This window comes from Anser anser (genome assembly GCF_964211835.1).
Source record: "Anser anser genome assembly, chromosome: 25".
Taxonomy (NCBI): Eukaryota; Metazoa; Chordata; class Aves; order Anseriformes; family Anatidae; genus Anser; species Anser anser.
Genome location: NC_139746.1, coordinates 1,412,942 through 1,433,739, shown reverse-complemented (window position 1 = coordinate 1,433,739; position 20,798 = coordinate 1,412,942). Strand labels below are relative to the sequence as shown.

At 60.9% G+C, this 20,798-nt stretch overlaps 2 protein-coding genes across 4 annotated transcripts; one reads left to right on the top strand and one right to left on the bottom strand.

Annotated features, from left to right (window-relative positions):
• Nucleotides 1-17: 17 nt before the first annotated feature.
• On the bottom strand, nt 18-9,178 carry SGTA (small glutamine rich tetratricopeptide repeat co-chaperone alpha). 3 transcript variants are annotated; one of them, XM_083811146.1, is made up of 12 exons: nt 9,029-9,178; nt 8,558-8,694; nt 6,979-7,082; nt 6,683-6,767; nt 5,965-6,064; nt 4,744-4,848; nt 4,417-4,555; nt 3,468-3,530; nt 3,005-3,042; nt 2,064-2,153; nt 1,699-1,822; nt 18-1,377 (listed from the first exon to the last, which is right to left on the bottom strand). In XM_083811146.1, exons 2-11 carry the CDS (start codon nt 8,655-8,657, stop codon nt 1,708-1,710), a joined length of 939 nt encoding a protein of 312 aa, XP_083667272.1. In that variant the 5' UTR covers nt 8,658-8,694; nt 9,029-9,178; the 3' UTR covers nt 18-1,377; nt 1,699-1,707. The 3 variants fall into 3 exon arrangements, with proteins under 3 accessions (XP_083667272.1, XP_083667271.1, XP_083667270.1); XM_083811145.1 differs by having other exon boundaries at nt 18-1,203; nt 9,029-9,155; XM_083811144.1 differs by lacking the exon at nt 9,029-9,178 and adding an exon at nt 8,905-9,006.
• A 191-nt stretch (nt 9,179-9,369) lies between these two features.
• On the top strand, nt 9,370-17,076 carry THOP1 (thimet oligopeptidase 1). The gene is made up of 13 exons (XM_083811103.1): nt 9,370-9,562; nt 10,374-10,577; nt 11,678-11,826; nt 12,328-12,435; nt 13,055-13,157; nt 13,432-13,592; nt 13,978-14,113; nt 14,211-14,577; nt 14,862-15,063; nt 15,175-15,361; nt 15,737-15,865; nt 16,145-16,281; nt 16,417-17,076. Exons 1-13 carry the CDS (start codon nt 9,547-9,549, stop codon nt 16,573-16,575), a joined length of 2,058 nt encoding a protein of 685 aa, XP_083667229.1. The 5' UTR covers nt 9,370-9,546; the 3' UTR covers nt 16,576-17,076.
• Nucleotides 17,077-20,798: the final 3,722 nt, after the last annotated feature.

Here is a 20,798-nt window from a genome sequence, read left to right as displayed (position 1 = left end):
AAGAGGGATCGCAAAGCAAGTGTCCAAATATTTTATTCTTCACAAGTTACATTAACCACGTATTTATGGAGCATTTACAAATCATCCTTTTCTTGATATCAGTCGTCAGATACACCTGCTCATCCATACCACCGGGTCTCCTGAAGGGGCCTTTTCCACCTAAGGCCAGGAACACGCCTTCCCCACCACGACCGAGTGACCAACCCTAAAAACAGTCCTGAGGTCGACACAAAAACCCCCAGCCTCAACTACTGACTCCTAGGGGAACTTGCCGGAGCCTCCCGCTTGCCCCGGGAAGGACAACGGGGAGGTCCCGAGGGCGGAAGGCTGCGGGTCGCTCCATCAGCCCCCGGAGCCATTCCCCTCGTCCCACCCGTGACCTGCGGGGACAGAATCGCTCTTTGCCAGGCCCCCGCATTGAAACCGTGCTGTCCCAGGAGCGTTTTTTATTCCTTCTGCTCTCTACTCACGCGCCCTCTATTCCTACCATCAGCACAGTCGACCAGGTTGATTACTTACATGCATAAACGACAAATTAAAAAGCAGAAGAGAAACCTCTGAAACACCAAAAACATCATATCTTTCTTACTGTCCACCCGACTAGTTCACAGATCGGATCATTCCGACAACATAGCCATAATTACTAAACACTAGACAAGTTTTGCCAGGCCTGGGGAGGAACCCCCAGAAGTGTGTCTGGAAACGCTCGCTCTAAGTAGTCCCAATCCCCCCCCCCCCCCCCCGACACATTTATGCTAACCTTGGGAGAGGCGATGGCCAAACCCCACCTATTAAAAGCCCTGGCGATGCTGCTGCGGACCCGAATGAGAAACGCAGCGAATCTAATCAACAGAAACCCTGCTCCTGGAGACCCCGAGATCCAGGGATCTCCAGAGCGTTCGAACGCTGCCAGCTCGTGACTGGCACGAAGGTGACGGGGGGCAGGACGGGGCGGGCCTGGAACACTTCTTTGAAGTGGCACGTGGGCAGGAGAGTGAAGACATCCTGTAGTGAAGAGTGCATCGTTCTTCAAAAACGGGTTAAAAAATTCCCATGTAGCAAAGAACATAGAAATGTAACAGTGTAGGTAATTTTCCGAGTCTCTTTAGAAAGGCTGTTGATGCTGGTTTGTGTTCAGCTCGCTGGGTCTTCCAGAAGAAAAAAACTAATGGAAAGGCTGAGGGGGAGGAGCAGGGACGAAGACTAGGGAAAGAAAGCGTGAATCTGTCTTTAACATGCAGGTCATATAAAGTATTTTGTGTTTTTTTTTTTTTTTCATTTTTTTTTCCCCCTCTTGGACACTTCCGACTCAAGAAATGGCAACACGCACATGGCTTCCAGTTTTTAAAGCAAAGAACATAGTTCCCACGGACTGCGCTGCAGAGACAGGGAGACAAGACATTGGCAAATTCAATTTTTGGGAAAAATAAAGCGTCCCTTTAACGACCGTGAACGCTAGGTAACAAAACTCATTTGTCAGTCACACAACGCGCGAGGGGAGCTCTTATCGCTCCCCAGGGCTGAGCCTTGTGCCTCTGAGGCACGGCACCAGCAGTACCGACACAGAACCCAGTCTATACAGAGGGGAGGGAAGAGACACCAAACTGTTAATTTAGGCATGAAATTTTGCAGCAAAATACTGAAATCTTCCCCGCTAAGCCGGCCACGGTACGGCGGCACTCCTGGCTGCAACCTCACCTGGAACGCTCATTCCTGCTGATCTTCGTTACTGGCACTTGGAGTTCGACTCCTGATCTGGCTTCGTAGCTGCTCTATTAGCTCGGGGTTCTGCTGCTGCATCTGCTGCGCAAACTGCTGGCCCCTGCAGGAGAACAAGCAGCGGTTGTGTCGGCGCTCTCACACGCTGACACGGCCTGCTGCGAGGAAATTCTTCACGGCTGACTGTCAAAACCCGGCTCCAACAGGCAGCTCGCGTTACCAAGGGGCAGGGCTTCACCCAGCGTTTAAACTTTCCCCAGCTTTTAACTTAAGCTTTCACTTTTGGTCAGAAAACCTGAAATTCATTTATTAATTCACTGGGAACGACCCAGCTCCCTACTCACGCTTGTATGAGGCTGGCAAGATCGTTCGTGGAGGGGCTGGTGCCTGCTGCTCCCATGGGGTTATGGCCACCAGAAATCATCCCAGACATGCTGTGGGAACAAGAGTCATCGCTCAGAAAACGACACAAAACACAGGAATTGGTTGTTTTACACAAGGAAGGGAACGTCAGCCTAACGGGAACACAGATTATGGAGTTATCTGTGAGGGAATCTTCTGCAACAACTCTTTATTCATTAACTGCAGAAGAGCAACCGTAACATTAAACTGCACAATACACAGAAATATTTCTAACAGTGTCAGCTGCTGTATCCCCAGATACTCCCCCCTCTTTCTGCAAGCCCTGTGCTATGTCTGATTAAAACACCGCCCTTCCTCACCCAGGGTAATTTGCTTGCTCTGAACCTCAGCTGGCAACAGCGGCGGAAGGAGCAGAAGAACCGAATGGAAGTGGCAGCAGACATGCAGCCCTTTAAGCAGGTGGCCTCTAACAGTAACCAAAGGACGATCTCGTGGAGGTCTCTGACTCACTGACTGCCTGTGCTCTGAAAGCACGGTCAGGTGAGGCAGGAGCCGTACTAATTTTATGGATTTGTATTGTCGAAGCAGCTGACAAACATTGTGAATTGATCCTCATGGCTCTGCAGCACAAAGGATGGAAATATTCTCCTTCTAACCGAGTCGGAGATGCAAAATCCTGTCCCCAGACCATGTAAATACTGAGCCAAACTGACTTCAACTTCCCAAAGGCAATGCCAGTGCCTCGATCTATCCTTCCTCCCTTTGAGGCTCCTCTTCAACGAGGCCAGAGCTCTCCAAACACGTGTTAGCCGAGGGGAGCAGGCTGCCCCGAGGCTGCCCTCCACGCTTCTGGTACCCGCTCCCTCCCCCCAGAGCTTCAAACGAGCGTCTCAGAGGAAACAGAAGACGGGATCAAACTTACAGCTGTTGTACTTGTGGGTTGTTCATTAGGTTAGATGCCTATTTAAAGAGGGGGAAAAAAAAGGACACCCTATTTAGTCAGAAATGCCTGGGTAAATATGCAGATGTTGTGCCATTCAACTAGGAACAAAGTGAAGACAGAAATACTTCGAAAGAGATCAATAGGACAAAAATAGCAAAGAGAAGCACAGCACCACGCACACGACAAGGCTGGTAATGCAGAGCAGGCGCCCTTTCCACAGCCAGCATACGAAGCCCGTGAGTAAGTCACTGGCTCTTTATTTGACTTCAGTGAAAAATACAAGCACGGCTTCCTCGCAGCGACACCAAAGCGAAGAAATGGAACGAAAACAAAACTGCTACCGAGACACAGGAACTCCCCAAGCCGTGTACTGACACATCTCACCCTGACCACAGAACTGCACAGCCCAGACACAGCCTGGCTGTGACCTGTCCAGATTTACCATGCTCATGAAGCCAGGGTTGTTCAGCAAGCCAGCTAAATCAAATCCTCCGGGACCTCCGGTCTGTAAGAAGAAAGACACCACACACAGGTGATGACATCCTCTCGCCTTCTGATGCGACAAACAGCACGGTGAAACGAACGTTACTGCAGTTCTTCAGCGTTACCAGCATCTGGTCCTTAAACCACAACTAAGGTCGGAGCCTGGGGGCGAGGCTCGCTAAGGGAGGCGGGGGACACGTGCTGGTGGCAGCAGTAACGGCACCGCGTGATTCACCGAGCACCCCTCTCAGCAGCTGAGGCATGCCAGTGCTGGACTGCTCGACCCCATCACGCCTGCCGAGTCAAACACATCCACTCGGTCACCTTTGGGCTGGAGGAGTCTTTAGAAGACTGAAAGCCCCTTCAAAACGGAGAACTAACACACGGTCCTGAGCACGTCAGCGGGGCAGTTACTGGCTTTGGGACTAGAAAACCGCCAGGATTCTTTTCATATTAAAAAAAAAAAACAAATAAAAAACAAAAAAGAACACTTGTGGAAGGAAAAAAAAAGAAAAAAAAACTAAAAAGCCCTTTTGGTATTGCTAACAGGTCACTAGAAAAAAAATATCTGGATTTTAGGAGCAGTGACTTTAATTAAGAAAGGTGCTTAAGGCAAAAAATGCTGTTTGCAAACGCTCCTTCTAATCAGTCTCATTTCCCAGCTCTCTCAAATAAGCCCAAGGTGACTGTGCTCGAGCAGAGCAGTTACTCTCTCTGGATTTCAGTGGAAATGTTCATGGCAGCGCTCATTAACCATCTCCCCTCCGCCTGCATGCAAGATTTGTATTCTAAACACAACCCAGATCATCAAGCCTCTGCCAGACAGCGCCTGCTAGCACTTACAGTAGCATAATGAAGAAATTTTCTAATCTTACCCACATACAGCAAGCGTTAGCCTCAGAACTTACCGGACTTGGAGTCTCCTTCATCTTCTGTTCGGCTATTTTAAGGTTTGATTTGTATGTGTCGTTGTCTGGATCGAGCTCTAGGGCTTTTTTGTAGTAAACAACAGCTTCTGTGTGTTTATTTAAACTGGAGAGGGCCAAGCTGTCGAAGTGGAAATAGAAGAAAAAGTTACAGAGGCAGATGAGCACTTGCAGACCTCCTCCACCCCCAGCCGAGGCGAAGCCCTAGGTGTTTTTGCACGGCACTCCGGGGCAGAGCACCGCCGATGGTATCGGTGCCACCGGGCACTTTGAGATTAGAATTCAGGCACCAGAAGCTCCCTTACTTACCCCATCCTGCCATACGCCTTGCTGTAGTTTGGATCGATGCCTATGGCTCGTTCACAGTCTCGGACTGCTCCAGCATAATTTCCTAACTTACTGTACGCAGCAGCTCTGGAGAGAATGGAGAAAGATGTGCAGAAAACACTTATCAGCCCGACTACGCTGATCAAGGTCACCCCTGCTCCCTCTCTGTGGTGTCCCGCTGCAAAGGCAAAGTCAAGTGTAAACTTGACATCAATCCAGGCCGTACCTACGTGAGCAGGGTGCTATCCAAACACCCGGCTTCGTGCTCTGCTCCTACTGCAAATAAATCCGGGCTTTCTCCTCCTCACGGCCTCTCCAAGAGGAGGCAGGCAGGGAAGTTTTTCTCTCGCTAGCTCGCACCATCCCCTCAGCTTCCCTTATGCCTCCATTTCTTAGCCACAACGACCGCTTCATCCATTTTCTGACAATCTCCACATAAAGTTTCAAAATCAGTTCTCCTCTCACCAAGCTCGCTCAAGCCTCAGTCTTACACCTCCTACTGGCACCAGGACACCCGCCCAGCACCCCGCTGGATGACCCTCAGGCAGCTAAAACGAGCTCCCAAGAAGCAGCTCACCGCCTCACTGGCACGCGTGCACACGAGTTATCATGCAGCCAGCTGCAGGCCTGTGCTCACGATAAGCAGGTAACTGAAACCTTGGCTCCCTGTTCTGCTCAAGCAGATAACTAAATCAAACCCTGACTCAAAGCCATTTTAATTCGATTGTTTTTCCACCAGTTTTCACGTACTTCTGCTTAGAACACCACTGGAAATCAGGAAGGTCACCTGCATGCCTATTTTGCACGCATGTAACTCTCAACACGTATAAAATTCTCAAAACCAAGCCTTCAACTCATCTCACTTCACTCTTTTGTTTATTATCGACCCAGCCTCTCAAACCTGGGCCCTTTATCTTCCTTAAGGAGTTAATTGTGTGAAAGCAGACCGTATTTCTTGGCATCCTTGTATCTCCTTGAATGCCTGACAGTTTGTTTCCACACCCACATCCTATCTAGAGATGCCAGGGCACAGAGCTGGCAAGAGGCACGGGGAAGTGTGTCACTGAGCTCGGAAAGAAAAAATAATCTAAAAGAGCAAGGAACAGAACAAGCAGAAGGTGGGATTTCGACCAAGCAAGAGTCCTAGGTGAGAAGTAAGGACCAAAACCACAGGCGCACAGGGCTGGAGACAGAGATCCGTACCTGTTGCAGAAGTACACAGCATTGGATGGATTCAGCTCAATCGCTTTTCCATAGAAAGACACAGCAGCTTCGAAGTTTTCTGCCTTCATTTGTTCGTTTCCTAAAGAGGTGGAGAAAAGGCTCGTCAGCAAGTTAAAACCGGGGGCCAACAAAAGCAACAGGCCTGGATCTCCGTCCTGGTTGAGAAAACGGAACGAGAGAGAAGCCAGGAGCTTGCACCTCCTGCTGATCAAACTGCACGCGAGCGTGAGGCAGGGGATCTGCGTCCTGCACCGCCCTTTCAGAAGGGATCCTGCAAGCTCCTCTGCGCTTCTTCAGCTGCTCTCCCACCTAAGAGGCCTCCCCAGAGCTACACGTGCCCCGAGAAGCGCTGCGGTGCAGCGGCTCAGAGAGAGCTCTCCGCTGCGCTTCGCTATTCACGCTCTCCTGCGTGGCACAGAAAAGGCAACACGCAGAGACCTCGGCAGGAAAGGCGCCGTGTTCCACGCAGCGCCGGCCTGTCAGCACGCGAAAGAAACCGCTGACCCAGCTGTCTGCCCCGGTTCTGCGGCAGCTGAGTTACACCAAACCCACACACGCGTGGAGGAACGAGCAGGAACAAAGGCTCGATCCCCTCTGCTCGCTTCCTGTTCCGCGCGGTCCCGTGGTGCGGAGCGAACGAAGCCTTCCTCCCCTTCCTCGTTTACACCTCGTTACGCCCGGCTCTAGAGGCGGCTACCTTCAGTCTTGAGTCTTTCGGCTTCGGCTATGTCATCTTCAGAGGGGGTGACGGGCTCCGAGTTCGTTCTGGCGTGCTCAGGCTCCTTACAAGGAAAGGGAGAGCGCTGTGCCGAGATGAGGACTCCCACGGAGCAGAACCCAGCCTCCCCCTCCCCGAGCACCGGGCTCGTCAAGCCCAAACCATTTCCCTCCCACGCGCCTCCGAGGGGGCAGCACCACCGCGGGAACCAAGCGGAGCTCATCGCTCGGGCTGCCTGAACTGAAAGTCAGCGCGCGTTTCGGGTATCTGCTCACCTTTCCTACAGCAGCTTCAAATATTTCAGGAAGAGTCTGGGACACAGCTAGGTCTTGGTCGTCCAGGGAGACCCCAAAAGCTGTCTCCAGGCACTGGATCGCCACTGGACAGGAAGAATCGGGTCATTAGCTCTCCCCATTCTGCCTGCGTAGCCCTCTTCCACAGTACCTGAATTCCTTACAGTTGAAAATACCAGAAAAAAAAAAAGAAAAGAAAAACCCACAACCCACATATTTCCACACCCCAGACTGAGACCCAAATCCTCAGATTCTCTGCAGCGCTTTTTGAGCTCGTGGCGCTGCAGCTCGCCGTCACCTAGCGCAGCTGGATGAAGGTTTGCTTTTACCACGACCTCAGCTTGCCCCAGCTCAGCTCTGTGCCTGGCCCGAACTCAGAAGCAATCTGCAGAGGGACTAAAAGCTGAGCAGGGACCGACTGAGCCACGCTGCTCCTCCGCATCGAGTCCGGCACCAGAAGGCAGCTCCAGCCTCCTGCTCTGCTTTCACGCCCTGACCACGGGGGGCTCAGCACCTTCACAGGCCTTCTGCAGAGCTGTCGGAACGGCTGCTCCAGCTGGAGCAGGCCTGCCACGCGCCGTGGTGCTGTGCCACGCGCCATGGTGCTGTGCCACGCGCCGTGGTGCTGTGCCCAAACCCTGGAGCTGGGCAAACTTCGGCAGGAAGCTCCTAAAAGGCATCGGCCACGACCCCCATCCCCTCAGCACCTTCAGAGGAGGTGCTGGGGTGGAAGTTGGCAGAGCCAGGGCTTCACTAGCGCTCCCGAAGCTGCCCCCACCTCCTGCCCCACCAGGGCAGGAACCCGCTCCCAGCTCGGACAGGGGAATCCAGCAGCGGAGCGGAGCCCGGTGCCACAGAACTCTTGGGCCACACTTTTCGGTCTGGGAGCACCAGGAATAAGCCTCTGCCAGCCAACGGCCTCCTCCTGCCCTGTCTCCATCCCGGCCTCGCCCAGGAACATGCCCACCGCTTTCTGCGGACGTGCCCGAGCTCTGTGTGTGCCAGGGGGGTGAACGTAAAGGCCAAAGACTAAAGCGCAAGCTCCTTAAGGAGATCTTTTAGGATCTGTGCGCTCTCGTTACCAGTGGAAGAAGCCCTCTGAGAAATACCTGCGTAAGTTCTCCTGGTCGTGCTGGGGAAAAGCATTTTGATAGCAGAACTGGAAAGCGCTCTGCGAGTATAAGATGCCTCCTTACAGCCCCAAAGTTCTTATCTTGCACCATGCTGCAAGGCTCCTGACCCCTCCACACTTAAAATAAAACTTTTTAGGGCTCAAACCCGGGCTCAGGGAGGCTTTGGATGCCGGGCGCGTTCCTTCCTCAGGCTAATCCTCTTTTGCAGGAGGCGACCAGAAATCAGACAAGGAAGCAGCACCCCCAGTGCCCCGGATACGTCTCCGAGAGGAAAAACCCCTTCCAAACCCGGAGCAAGCCAGGACGTTTGGGAGAGGACGAGGCAGGGGGCAGTGACCGAGCGCCCGGGGACAGCCACCGAGCCCCCCGACTTCCCCAGGTGCCAGCCCCGGGCGGGGGCCGCGGGCACCCCCCCGCCCCCCACCGACCTTCCAGGCTCTCCTGCGCGTCGGGGCTCAGCCCCCCGCTCCGCAGCTGCTCGTGCAGGAACCGGACGATGGCGTAGGCCAGGCGCTTCTGCTCCGCCATCCCGGGGGGCGCTCGGTGCCTCCTCGCGGCTCTCACCCTGCGGGGAACGGAGCTGCGTGACCCGGCGGCGGGGCCGGGGCCGGGGCCGGGGCCGGGGCCGGGGCCGGGGCCGGGGCCGGGGCCGCCCCCCCCCCTCCCGAGCCCAGGCCGCGGCCGGTAACGGGAGGCGAAGGCAGCGCTACCGGCACGGCCACCGCCCCCCTCCCACCCCGGGGCGGCCTAAAAGGACCGGGCAGCGGGCCCGCACCGGTCCCGGAGCCCGCTGGAGGCCCAGGCCGGGGCCTCCCCGCCCCGTAGCGGCCTGGCTGCGGGCCCGGTGCCGGGCCCGGTGCCGGTAGCGGAGGCCCCGGCCCCGCCCCGCCCCCACTCACCGGCCCCGCGCCGCTCGCCTCGGCCAGGGCGGGCGCAGCACTGCGCATGCGCCGCCACCGCCCCCTCCCGCCCGCCCGCCAGCACGGAGGGCGCTGCGCGTGCGCGGTGCGCGGAGCTGCTGGGACGGGCTGGAGGCCGGAAGTGGGGGCGCCGCTCTTTCCCTGCTGGTTGACCATAGAGACGCGGGGGGGGGGGGTGTGTGCTGTCGCCATGGGAACGGGCGGGCGGCCTCACCGGGCCGAGGCCTCTCTGCTGGAGGCCGGGCGGCGGGGGAAGGCTGAAGGGGGGGGGCCGGGGCCTTTTCCCGGCCCTTCTCCGGTCCCGGAGTGGGGAGAAATGACGCGGGGGGGGAGCGGCGCGGTCCTCCGCGATCCCAGCATGCCCCTGGCGCGGCCGCTCTGCCCCCCCCGCCGCCCGTCTCGCTGCCCGCGGCACATGCTCGGTGCGCGGGGCCGGCCCGGCGTCCTCGCGGCCTCCTCGCGGCCTCGGCGGCGGCAGCGGGGTCCCGGAGCGCGGCATGGCGCCCCCCACCGGTAACGGCACGGGGCTGGGGGGCTGGGGCTAGGGGCTGGCGGGGGGCACCGGGGCTGGGGGCACCGGAGGGGTCCCGGTAAGGCCGAGGGGGGGGGTCCCCGGTAAGGACAGGGTGTGTGGGGGGGTCCGGTATGGGCGGGAGGGTCCCGGTGAGGTTGGGGGAAGGTCCCGGTATGGACGGAGGGAGGCCCGGGGAAGGTCCCGGGGGGTCCCGGTAAGGACAGGGGGGTCCCGGTGAGGCTCGGGGGGGGTTCCCGGTAAGGACGGGGGGGCGTCCCGCTGAGGCCTGGCGGAGGGAGAGGGGGCAGTGAGGTGAGGCCGGGAGGGGGTTCCCCGGTAAGGACGAGGGGGGTGTTCCGGTGAGGCTGGGGGGGTCCTGGGAAGGACGGGCAGGGGGTCCCGGTGAGGACAGGGGAGGGAGCCCGGTATGGGCGGGAGCGTCCCGGTAAAGACGGGGAGGGGGAGCTGGTAAGGACGGGGGGAGGCTGGGGAGGGTCTCAGCGAGGGAGGGGGGTCCTGGTGAGGACGGTGTGGGGAGCCCGGTAAGGTCAAGGAGGGACATCCCGGTGAGGACGGGGGGTCCCTGCCGTGCTCCAGCCACCCCCAACCCCCCGGTCTCAGCGGGGCAGGCGGCAGGTTTCCACCACTGAGCCCTCCTAACCGGGAGGGTCCCCAGTGCCCCCCCCGGGATCTCCCCGCTCCCCCCGGGAAGCTGCCGGCACCGTCTCTGTGCCCGGCCTGCTCCCGGCTCTCGTCCCGGGCCGCGGGTGGCCGTGTCACCGGGGGGGGGGTCTCTCTGCGCTTCCCCAGGCAGCGTGGTGGACAGCCAGGCCCCGCGGCTGGTGGCCGAGCAGCTGCGCTGGGACCTGAGCGCCGAGCAGATTGAGCGCATGGCCGCCGAGCTCACCGAGAGGACCAAGGTGGTGTATGACCGCGTGGGCGCCCAGGAGCGGGGAGAGGTGTCCTACGAGAACACCCTCAAGGCCCTGGCCGACGTGGAGGTGGAGTACACGGGTACGTATCCGGAGGACGCGTGCTGGCTTTCTGGAAATCTGCGTCTTAATAATCGTTTTTTTTTTGGTTTTTTTCTGGGAGGGGGGCTCCGCGCTGTCGTCTCTTTCTGTCTCCCCGTGAATCCCTCGCTCTCGGCGGTGTGTTTTCCTTCCAGTTAATGTTTACGCGGCTAGATACGAGTACAAATAAAAAAAAAAAAACGAGATCTGGAACAGAAACGTGAATCTAAAATGAGGCCGGCGCCTTGGCAGCGCCGCTGCTTTGGCAGCAGGAAGGTCTGCGGGGCTCCAGCTGGGTTTTCAGGGCTGCCTGCTCCTTTTTACGTCCGAGTGCATTAGCAGGAAGGAGGAGTCGTGCGTTGGCAGAAATCTGAGAAATCTCCAGCTTTTCTCCAACTCCTTCCCTAAGGCAGCGGATAAATATCTGCGTCGTGTCTGTCCGAACGCTGCTGTCAATTTAGGGATTGTGTGTAAAGCAACGTGATGGTTTTTTTGGTCGGTGATGCGGGCTTCAGCTACCTGACGCCCGCTCCCCTCCTGCTGCGTGGAGGGAGCTGGTGCCCGCAGGGCGGCGCCTGCCTGCTGCGGTTGTCTTGCTCGAGGCCTGGAGGCAGGGAGCGTTTCGCTCTGTTCGCTTCCGAGATGAAATCAGCCGGGGCAGAGCTCACCTGGGGCACGGCGGCGTCCGAGAGGCGGCTGCAGCGAGGGCGCGCCCCGGTTCCCTGAGGGATGGGGACACAGCGGTGCCGTCTGCGCCGTAAAAGCCGTGTGGTTCCCCAGGCAGTTGGTAGCAGTGAGAGAGCCGGGGCCTCACGCGCATGAAATTCATGCAAGTTTCGTGCGGAAGACAGAGCGTAGAGGGAAACCGCTGGGCAGCAGCAAGGGCAGCGAACGAGGGGGGCGCGGGCTCGGCGAGGGGGGCTCCGGGTTTGTCTGAGGGCGGCAGCTCCCTCGCTCTCCCCTCGCGCAGGCAGCTGGCTCAGGCTGCGGGGCTGTCACGAGCCCCTGATTAACACCTTCGCCGCGTGTGCTCCCACCCGTGGGCAGTTCTGCATCGCGCGGCTCTCGTTGCCTCTGCTGAAATGCCTGCTCTCTTTCCAGTCCGCCGGAACATGCTGGACTTCCCGCAGCACGTCTCTCCCTGCAAAGACATCCGTGCAGCGAGCACCGAGGCTGACAAGAAGCTCTCGGAGTTCGACGTGGAGATGAGCATGAGGCAGGACGTGTACCAGAGGATCGTCTGGCTGCAGGTGTGCGTGCTGGGGAGCAGGATGCCTCCAAGCGGGGATCAGAAGCCTCTTGGAATTACAAGCAGTCCTATTCCCTTGTCCCAGGCCCTAGAAATAAACGGCGCAGGGTCTGGAATTGGATAGTTGTATGCTCCAGCTTTTAGTGAGAACTTTGGGGTTGGGATTTGAGGGCTGTGGGAGCTGGGGGGTTGGGATTTGAGGGCTGTGACCCCCCCCCACACACCCAAAGTCTCGATTCTTCCTTTGGTAAAAAGGCAGAAGTGACCCAGCCTGCCCTGCTCAGAGAGGGGCTGGGTAATGCCCCAAAAGGGGCTTTAGCGTGGCATAAAGGTGAGACGTTTAAAGCAGCCCGATAGAATTAATGCACCAAAGCCTTAGCGTGGTGTGTTTCTGTCTGCTCCGGGCCGGTTCTGCAGCCCACGACTCTCCCCAGCCCCCTGCAGAGCTGCGCGGGGGCACCTCATCCCGTGGCTTCTTGTGCTCATGGGTTTTGTTTTCCAGGAGAAAGCGGAGAGCGCTTCGCTGAAGCCCGAAGCAAAGAGGTACCTGGAGAGGCTGATCAAACTGGGCAAGAGGAACGGGCTCCATCTCCCTGAGGAAACGCAGGAGGTGAGACCACAGAGCTCAAAGTAAATGCGTGTGGAGGATGCCTCGCAGGGCTGGTGGGGCAGCGTAGCCTTGGAGCAGAGAGGCCTGAGGCTCGCTCCTGATCCGTGTGACCTTGGGCACGCCGGGCGATGCCTCCCTGCCCCTCTTTTTCCCTTCTCTTGGGTGGGGATAACGTCACGCCACGGGGCTGACATCGGGAGCCTCCGGCTCCCGAGAAGCTGCAGCAGCAGGCGTGGGGGCAGCGGGGAGGGCATCCCCCTCGCGTCTCCCTCTTATCGTGGCTCAGTGAAGGAGCCTGAATTAAAAACAGAAGAGAAAGCGAGATGAAATGAGGGCAGGGGAGGTCGCTGCTGAAACACCTGCAGCTCCTGAGCCGGCAGGAGGTGTTCGGGACGGTGCTGAGGTGGCTGCGTTCCCACCAGGTGGGATCAAAGGGAGCCTGTTCCAGCCCGAGAGCTCCGTGCCTGCATGCAGTTAATTCTGCAGCGTTGCAGTTGAAGAAAAGCCAAGTGCAGACCAGGGGGCGACTCAGCAGGCAGGCTGCTGGCTGGGGACCATGAACGGCGCCGCTTGACTTTCCCATTTGGACTGACTTTTTCTTTTTTTCTATACTTTAAAGAAAATCAAAGCTATTAAGAAAAAGCTGAGCGTCCTCTGCATAGACTTCAACAAGAACCTCAACGAGGACACCACCTACTTGCCCTTCTCGAAGGAGGAACTAGGTACGGAGCCCTCGGGCTCATTTCTCCTGGGCTTCGGGGCCTGGTTTGTGCTGCAGCTGAGCCCACCCTGTTTTGGGCCCGACGAGGCCACCCAGGGGCTTTTCTCTGCTCTAGGGTGGAGGTAAAAGAGGGTGTTCCTGCAGCATTCCTGCAGCTGTGCAGGAATTTAAGCCCTGGGGTTGCTCTGGCCAAGGAGCAAGAGCCCGTTCTGTGCCCAGAGCTGGTATTTCGGGAGAGGCTTGGGCTCTCTGTCAGCTGCGTGCTCTTTTCTCAGGGGGGCTCCCCGAGGACTTCCTCAACTCCCTGGAGAAGACAGAGGACGGCAAGCTGAAGGTCACCTTGAAGTACCCGCACTATTTCCCTCTCTTGAAGAAGTGCTACGTGCCTGAGACGAGGAGGAAGGTGGAAGAAATGTTCAACTCCAGGTGCAAAGAGGTAGGTGGCCTCGCTGCCTGCCAGCAGGGCCCGCAGGAACGCCCGCCAGGACTTTTCCCTGGGCAGATCTCGTCCCGTGGAGAGAAGCCTCAATGCCCCCAGCTCCCTGGGAAGGGCGATGGCATCCTCGGGGAGACGGAGACCGGCTGCTTGTAGAGTCTTCAGAGCTGGGGAGGAGATAAAGAGTTAGGGCAAGCTGTGACAGCTGGGCCTCGCTCAGCACATGCGGGAAGGGGTTGCCTGGCTGTGGTCCTGTGAAAGACTCTGAATTTACCAGGCGCTGAAGGGGGCTGTTCTGGGACTTGTGCTGATTTCCACGCCGGGGCTCGCGCTTGCTTTCTTGTGTGCCCCGTTTCGTGCTGAGCTTTGCTCCTTCACGTTGCAGGAGAACTGCCTGATCCTCAAGGAGCTGGTGGACTTGCGGGCTCAGAAAGCCAGCCTGCTGGGCTTCAGCACCCACGCGGACTTTGTGCTGGAGATGAACATGGCGAAAAGCAGCAGGACGGTGGCCACGTTCCTGGGTACGGCGCCTGGCTGCAGAGGGGAGACGTGGGCTCCGTTGGGCTGGGGGGGCTGCTCTCACACCTGGTCCCCAACCTTCCCTCTGTGCTCTTCCAGATGAGCTGGCCCAGAAGCTGAAACCCCTCGGGGAGAAGGAGCGGGCCGTGATCCTGGACCTGAAGAAGAAAGAGTGCGAGAAGCGAGGGCTGGAGTTCGACAACCGCATCAATGCCTGGGACATGCGCTACTACATGAACCAGGTGGAGGAGACCAAGTACAGCGTGGACCAGAATCTGCTGAAGGAGTACTTCCCCATGCAGGTGGTCACCACGGGCCTGCTGGCCATTTACCAGGAGCTGCTGGGGCTCACCTTCCACCTGGAAGAGAAGGCTCAGGTGTGGCACGAGGACGTCCAGCTGTACACGGTGAAGGACGCCTCCTCCGGGGAGACCATCGGCAAATTCTACCTGGATCTGTACCCGCGGTGAGGCCTGGGGCCAGCCAAGGGAGGGAGGAGGGGTGGGACAGTGGGACAGGAGCCTGCCACGCCTGGGGAAGAGAAGGGGATGTCCCACTCCCCGCTGCATGGTTGTGGTGGAGGGAGGGTTGCAGACGCAGGCAGGGCTGTCCTGGGAGTGCTGGCTCTGCGTGAGTCACGGCACCGCCAGGGGCTGCTGCTCTGGGCAGAGCTCGGGGCCCTGCCCGGGAGCTCGGGGCTGGCTCCCTGGGATCATCCACGGAACAGCCACCTCTTTCTTCCCGGCCCAGGGAAGGGAAGTACGGGCACGCAGCCTGCTTCGGCCTGCAGCCGGGCTGCCTCCTGCCAGACTCCAGCCGGCAGATCTCGGTGGCTGCCATGGTGGCCAACTTCACCAAGCCCACGCCGGACGCGCCCTCCCTGCTGCAGCACGATGAGGTGGAGACCTATTTCCACGAATTCGGGCACGTCATGCACCAGCTGTGCTCTCAGGTGAGGCCCGGCGGGGGAAGGGTTTGTTACCTTTCTCCGTTGTGCTCCCTTTTGGGGGTTAAGTGATGCCCTGCTCTGAACCGGCTCTGCTGACGGTCTGACGTCTCCTAGGCGGAGTTTGCCATGTTCAGCGGGACGCACGTGGAGCGGGACTTTGTCGAGGCACCGTCGCAGATGCTGGAGAACTGGGTGTGGGAGAAGGAGCCGCTGCTGCGGATGTCCAGGCACTACAAAACTGGAAGCCCCATCCCCGACGAGCTGCTGGAGAAGCTCATTAAATCCCGGCAGGCAAACACAGGTGGGAGCCGGTGACGAAGGGTTTTGGGGAGCAAAGGCTGCGCGCTGTTCCCAGCAAGGACAGAGCCTTGCCTTGGTGTCCCCTGCTTGTGGGGACAGGAAGGGGGACCCTTAGTGCCCTGGCTGGTCACGATGGTTAGGGTAAAGGCTTTGTCTGTGGGGACAGAGGGCTGGGAGGAAGGAACCACATCTCCTCGCTGTTAACCTGGGAAGCCCAAAGGTGAGGTGACAGGAGGTGCCCAGGGAGGTGCAGCTGCGGCCTGAGCGGGAGCTTCTGGACAATCTGGTCTGGGGAAGTGGTTCTGAAATCGGGTGTGGGGAGAACTGGGAGCCCTCGGGCCCCCAGGCCTCAGCTCGCCTCCTCCTCCCGGAACAGGGCTGTTCAACTTGCGTCAGATCGTCCTGGCCAAGGTGGACCAGGCGCTGCACACCCAGACGAAGGCTGACCCCGTGGAGGTGTTCGCCCAGCTGTGCGAGGAGGTGCTGGGCATCCCCGCCACCCCAGGTACGTGGGGCTCTGCTGAGGGTCCCGCTCACGCAGCGGGTCCCTTTCAAGGCCGGGGCCTCGGGCTGGCTCAGCGGGGCTGGGTTTTGCTGACTCCCGGAAGAGCAGGGCTAAAACCAAACGAAAATAACTGGGAAGTCCTTCCCTGTTTCCCCCGTCACTGCGAGCAAGCCGACACAGTGCCTGCCATGACACATTTACAGCCCGGAGGGCTTTTTCCACGAGCAGTTCCAGCAGCCCTTCCGGTTAACGCCCCCCTTCCCTTCCTCTGCTGCGAAGGTACAAACATGCCGGCCACCTTTGGCCACTTGGCTGGAGGCTACGATGCCCAGTACTACGGCTACCTCTGGAGCGAGGTGTACTCCATGGACATGTTCCACACGCGCTTCAAGCAGGAGGGGATCATGAACTGCAAGGTAGGGGGGGGACGTCCCGCGGGGCCGGGCTCGGGGCTCACCGCGGGCGCTGCCTCCCCTGGCTGAGAGGTGGGAGCGGGGAGCAGCGAGGCGGGTGGGCGGGCGTCCTACACGCGCCCCTGTCTCTCCGTGCAGGTGGGTATGGACTACAGGAACTGCATCCTGCATCCCGGCGGCTCCCTGGACGCTTCCGACATGCTGAGGAAGTTCCTGGGCCGCGAGCCCAAGCAGGACGCCTTCCTGGCCAGCAAAGGACTGAAGGTGGAGAGCAACTCGCTGCCTTCGGCCTGCTAAGAAACTGCTCCGGCCCGTCGGAGTCGAGCCAGCTCCTTGTCTACGACACCCGGTACATCCCAACGCGGCCAGGGCCAGCCCCGCCGGGAGCTGTTCCTCCAGGATCCTGCTCCGAGGGCCAGGGCTCTGCAGTGACAGCTCTGCAAAGGGAATTAAATCCCCTTTGTCACCCACCCACCCCCCAAAAAAGGGGATGGGGCTGGCGCTAGCCCCCCAAAATTGGCTGAACTTTGAACCCGGTTTCTGCACAAGGGTGAGTTTCAGCCTCATCGTTAGCCGGGGAGGAGGGTGAGAGGAGGTAGCAAACCTGAATCCCTGTTTTAAGAATCCTTGTTTTAAATTCCTTCTTTTTAACAAACGAGGCTTCCCCCAGGGCTTGGCTTGTTTTGTGCCCAGGGCAGACTTTGAGCACAAAACAAATGGCCGGAGGGAGCTGTGTTAGGAGCCTGGCTCTCCCCGTCTTTGGGCGGCTGTGGAATAAAGAAGGGGAGACCTTAAAAATGGTTGCATTTACCGGAACGTCCTGCCCTGAGCCCCTCAAACGCCTCCTGAACAAGGGGTCCGGTGTGTGTGGCTCTTGCCTTCGGAGCCGCTGGGCCCCCGGGGCCGTCTTAGGGCAGCTGACGGACGCCTTCTGGGCTCAGGCCACGGCAGCAGGGCGTGCAGCTATTGCTGTCACCCCTAAGCCAGGGTGGGACAGGGGTGGGCCGTGGAAAAAAAAGGAAAAAAAAAGCAGGCGGCTTCAAACAAGGCAGATGCCTGGGATAAAAATACCGAGCGGGCGCCGTGCCAGGGCAGGGACCGCCAGCGGCCGGGCTCTGGGTGCGGCGCCGAGCCGGGGGCCAGCAGCCAGCCCCTTCGCCGGCCTTGGGAGCAGCCGGGGGCTTCCTGCCCCCCGCCCCGGCCACGAGAAGGCCCCAAAACCGTGCCCGGGGGTGCAGGGCCCGTGCCGAGCCCCCCCCTGCTCTGAGCTCACAGCCCCAGCGCTGCCGTTCCTGGCGCTGCGGTGCCCAAGCTCCTGGGGCTGCGAGTCCGCAGCGCTGAACCCCGGGGCGGAGGCTGATTTCTGGCTTTGCTCCTGGGCCTGGGCTCCTGCTTTTCGTAGGAACTGCAGGGAAAGGCGCACCTCTAGGGCAGGGGGAGGAGGGCAGCTTCCCCGGAGAGCTGAGGACCCCCCCAGGGTTGCTCCCAGCACCCGTCAGTGAGGGGTTTCTCCTCTCTGCCGTAGGTGGTGGGCACCGAGGGCGGTCCTCACCCTCCCTGCCTCCAGCCAGGCACCCCGGCTCCCCTTTTAGGTGATTTTTCTCCCCATTCCCACCCCACCTCCAGCCTCGGGCTCGCTCCGTGCCAGGCACCTCGCGCTGTCACCTCCCTCCCCGGCCCCCCGGGTGACGGGGCAAGGCCGGGGCCACCGGGGTCACCCTGCGCTGACGTGGCCGGGGCCCTAAGCAGCGAAGCGGCTCCGTGGTGCCGGCCGGGGCTGCCGCAGGCATCTTGTCTTTCCCCCCCCCTCTGCGTTTTAGACATAGGCGAGCGTCCCGGGGGCTGGCCGCTGCCGGGGCCACGCTGTGGGTGTTTTAAATGTCACGTTTTACTGAGCTTTCAGGGTTTTCTTTCAGCCCTCTTCTCTCCAGGGAGAGAACTGGAGAGGGAGACCGCGCACTTTTTGCTCCCTCCTGCCCCCAGGCCCCCACTAACGCCGTCCCTCCCCCCCCCCTCCCCCGGTAACTCCTGCTGGTGCCCGTGCAGGGAGAGGTGCTGCCAAAAGCTGCTCGCAGGCAGAGGGGGGGCCAATTCTGTGCCCCCCCCCAGGGGGTAAGCGCTGCTCTTCTCGGGGCTCAGCCTGAGGAACGGAAGCTGTCCTGCACCAGGCTTCCCGGAGCTGCACCTCGTCCCCGTCCCCTCGTCCCTGTCCCCATCCCGTCGGGGAAGAGAGGTCCCGTTGGTTGTTTTTCTGTTTTATTTTTTTCCTGTTAACCTTTTCTAAGGGCAAACTGGTGTGTGTGTGCCGTGCGTACTGGTCCCGTCCCGCCCTGCTTGTTCCCATGACTGGAATTTTAGACGGTTCCTAGCACTAATAAAGGTTTTCCCGAGCGGATCGCCGCGGGGCTGAGCCCCGGCCCAGGAAGCTGCTCCTTGGGGGCCGGGTGGCTGCGTCCCAGTTGCTCCCAGTGCACCCAGCGCCGCGCCAGCGCCGCGGCAGCTCCCCGCAGCAGGCAGAAGACGGGCACCGCGCGGCAGGCGTGGGGCGGCAGCGAGTCCGGCGTGAAGCCCTGGGGGGCGAGAGGCGGCCATTTCCCACGGCCTCCTCATCTCCGGGGGCCACCAGGGCTGTCGTGTGTCCCCCCCCCCGCCCCCCCCAGCCTTATACCTGGGTGAAGAAGCCGTGGTCCAGCACCTCCCCGAGGCTGGCTCGTGCCGCGGGCTCGGGGACCAGCAGGCGCCCCAGGAGGGCTCGGGCTTGGGGCGAGAGGCGGGCGGGCAGCGGGTACTGCGCCGCGCGGATGCGCCCGTACAGCTCCTGCCGCCCGGCCGCCCCGAACGGGAACGGGGGGCTCCCCGTCAGCACCGTGTACCTGGGTGTGTGGGGGGGTCCGTCCAGGTGCTCAGCGGGGCCAGGAGCACCCCCTGCCCTCCCGCCGGGTCCCCCCACCTTACATGACGCAGCCCAGGGCCCAGACGTCCGAGGGCACGCCGTGGCCCTTGCGGTCCACCACCTCCGGGGCCATGTAGCTGGGCGTCCCGCAGAGCGCCCTGCGGGAGGGCAGGATGAGCCCCGCGCTGTGCCGGGACCCCCGCCCGCCTCAGAGCCACGCTCACCCCCAGCACCGGCCGCCCGCCGCCTCCTGCCGAGCCAGCCCCAGGTCCCCGATCTTCACCTGCATCCTCTCGGTCACCAGCACGTTACCTGCGGGGTGGGGGGGGTTTGGACGTCAGCCGAGCGGGATCGCGGCTCGCCCAGCACCGGCCCCGCTCGGCACCGGCCCCGCTCAGCGCCACGCACTCGGCTTGAGGTCCCGGTGCACGACGCCCTGGCCGTGGAGGTAGCGCAGCCCCGCGATGCCCTGCCGCAGGTAGTACCGCGCCTCCGGCTCCGTCAGCGTTCCCCCGGGCCCGCAGGATGTCGGCGAGGGACTGTGGGGACAGAGCGAGGGGCTGCTTTGGGGCCTGGGGCTGCCCCCCAGCAGGGTTTTTCCCCCCCACCCACCCACCCTCGGGGCCGGTTCTGGCTCACCCCCCGGCCGCAGAGCTCCAGCAGCAGGTAGAGGTGGCCGCGGTCGGCGAAGTGCCCGTGCAGGCGCACGACGTGGTGGTGGCACAGGCGGCCCTGCAGCTCCCGCTCCCGCTCCACCTGCAGCACCCCGGGGACCCCTGTGCTCGGGGCTGGATGCGGGGAGACCCCCCCCCCCACACACACACAGCGCCCTTGGGGAGGTGGGGTTGGGAAGCAGGGGCAGCGTGTGGGGGGCTCCTGGGGGCTGCTCCCCTCGGCACTCACCCTCTCCGCGATCCCCAGCGCCGCGAGCCGAGCCCGTGGGATCACCTTGGCGGCGTAGACCCTGCCGCTGGCCACCTCCATCAGCCGGTAGCAGCGCCCGAAAGCCCCCTGCGGGGACACCGGGACCACGGAGCACGGGGCCGGGCACCCCCCCGGGGGCGAAGCGAGGAGCGAGAGGGGGCAGCGGGGAGGACGCGGGCGTTGGGTGCCCCCCGTGGCGGCATCCTTCCCCTGGGCGGTGGTCGCGGGCTCCTGCTCTGCCCTGGCTCCGTCCCAGCGCCCTCCCTGCCTCAGTTTCCCCTTCCCCGCGGCGGGGTCAGGGGACGTGGGGGCGTTGTGCCCGCGGCCGGGGGCTGCTGGGGGCAGCGGGATGGTGCCGGCGTGGGGCCGGCGGGCATTTACCTCCCCCAGGAGCCGTCCCTGCCTGAAGAGCCTCCCGCTGCCCTTGTCGGCGACGTAGCGGCCAGGCAGCTCGCCCCCCGCCATCCTGCGCTCATCCCTGCCGCAGGGACACCCCCAGGGACGACCCCGGGGACACCCCCAGGGACGCCCGAGCCCGGCCGCCCTCCTCCTGCGCCACCGTAACCGCTTCGGCTCCGGGCTGGCCTCACCTGGGGCTGCCCCGTGGGGTGCGGGGATGCTGCAGGACCCGGGGGGGGGGGGGCACGGCCCTTTGGGGGGGGGGCACCCAGCACCCTGGGCTCTGCCACCCCAGCGGGACCCG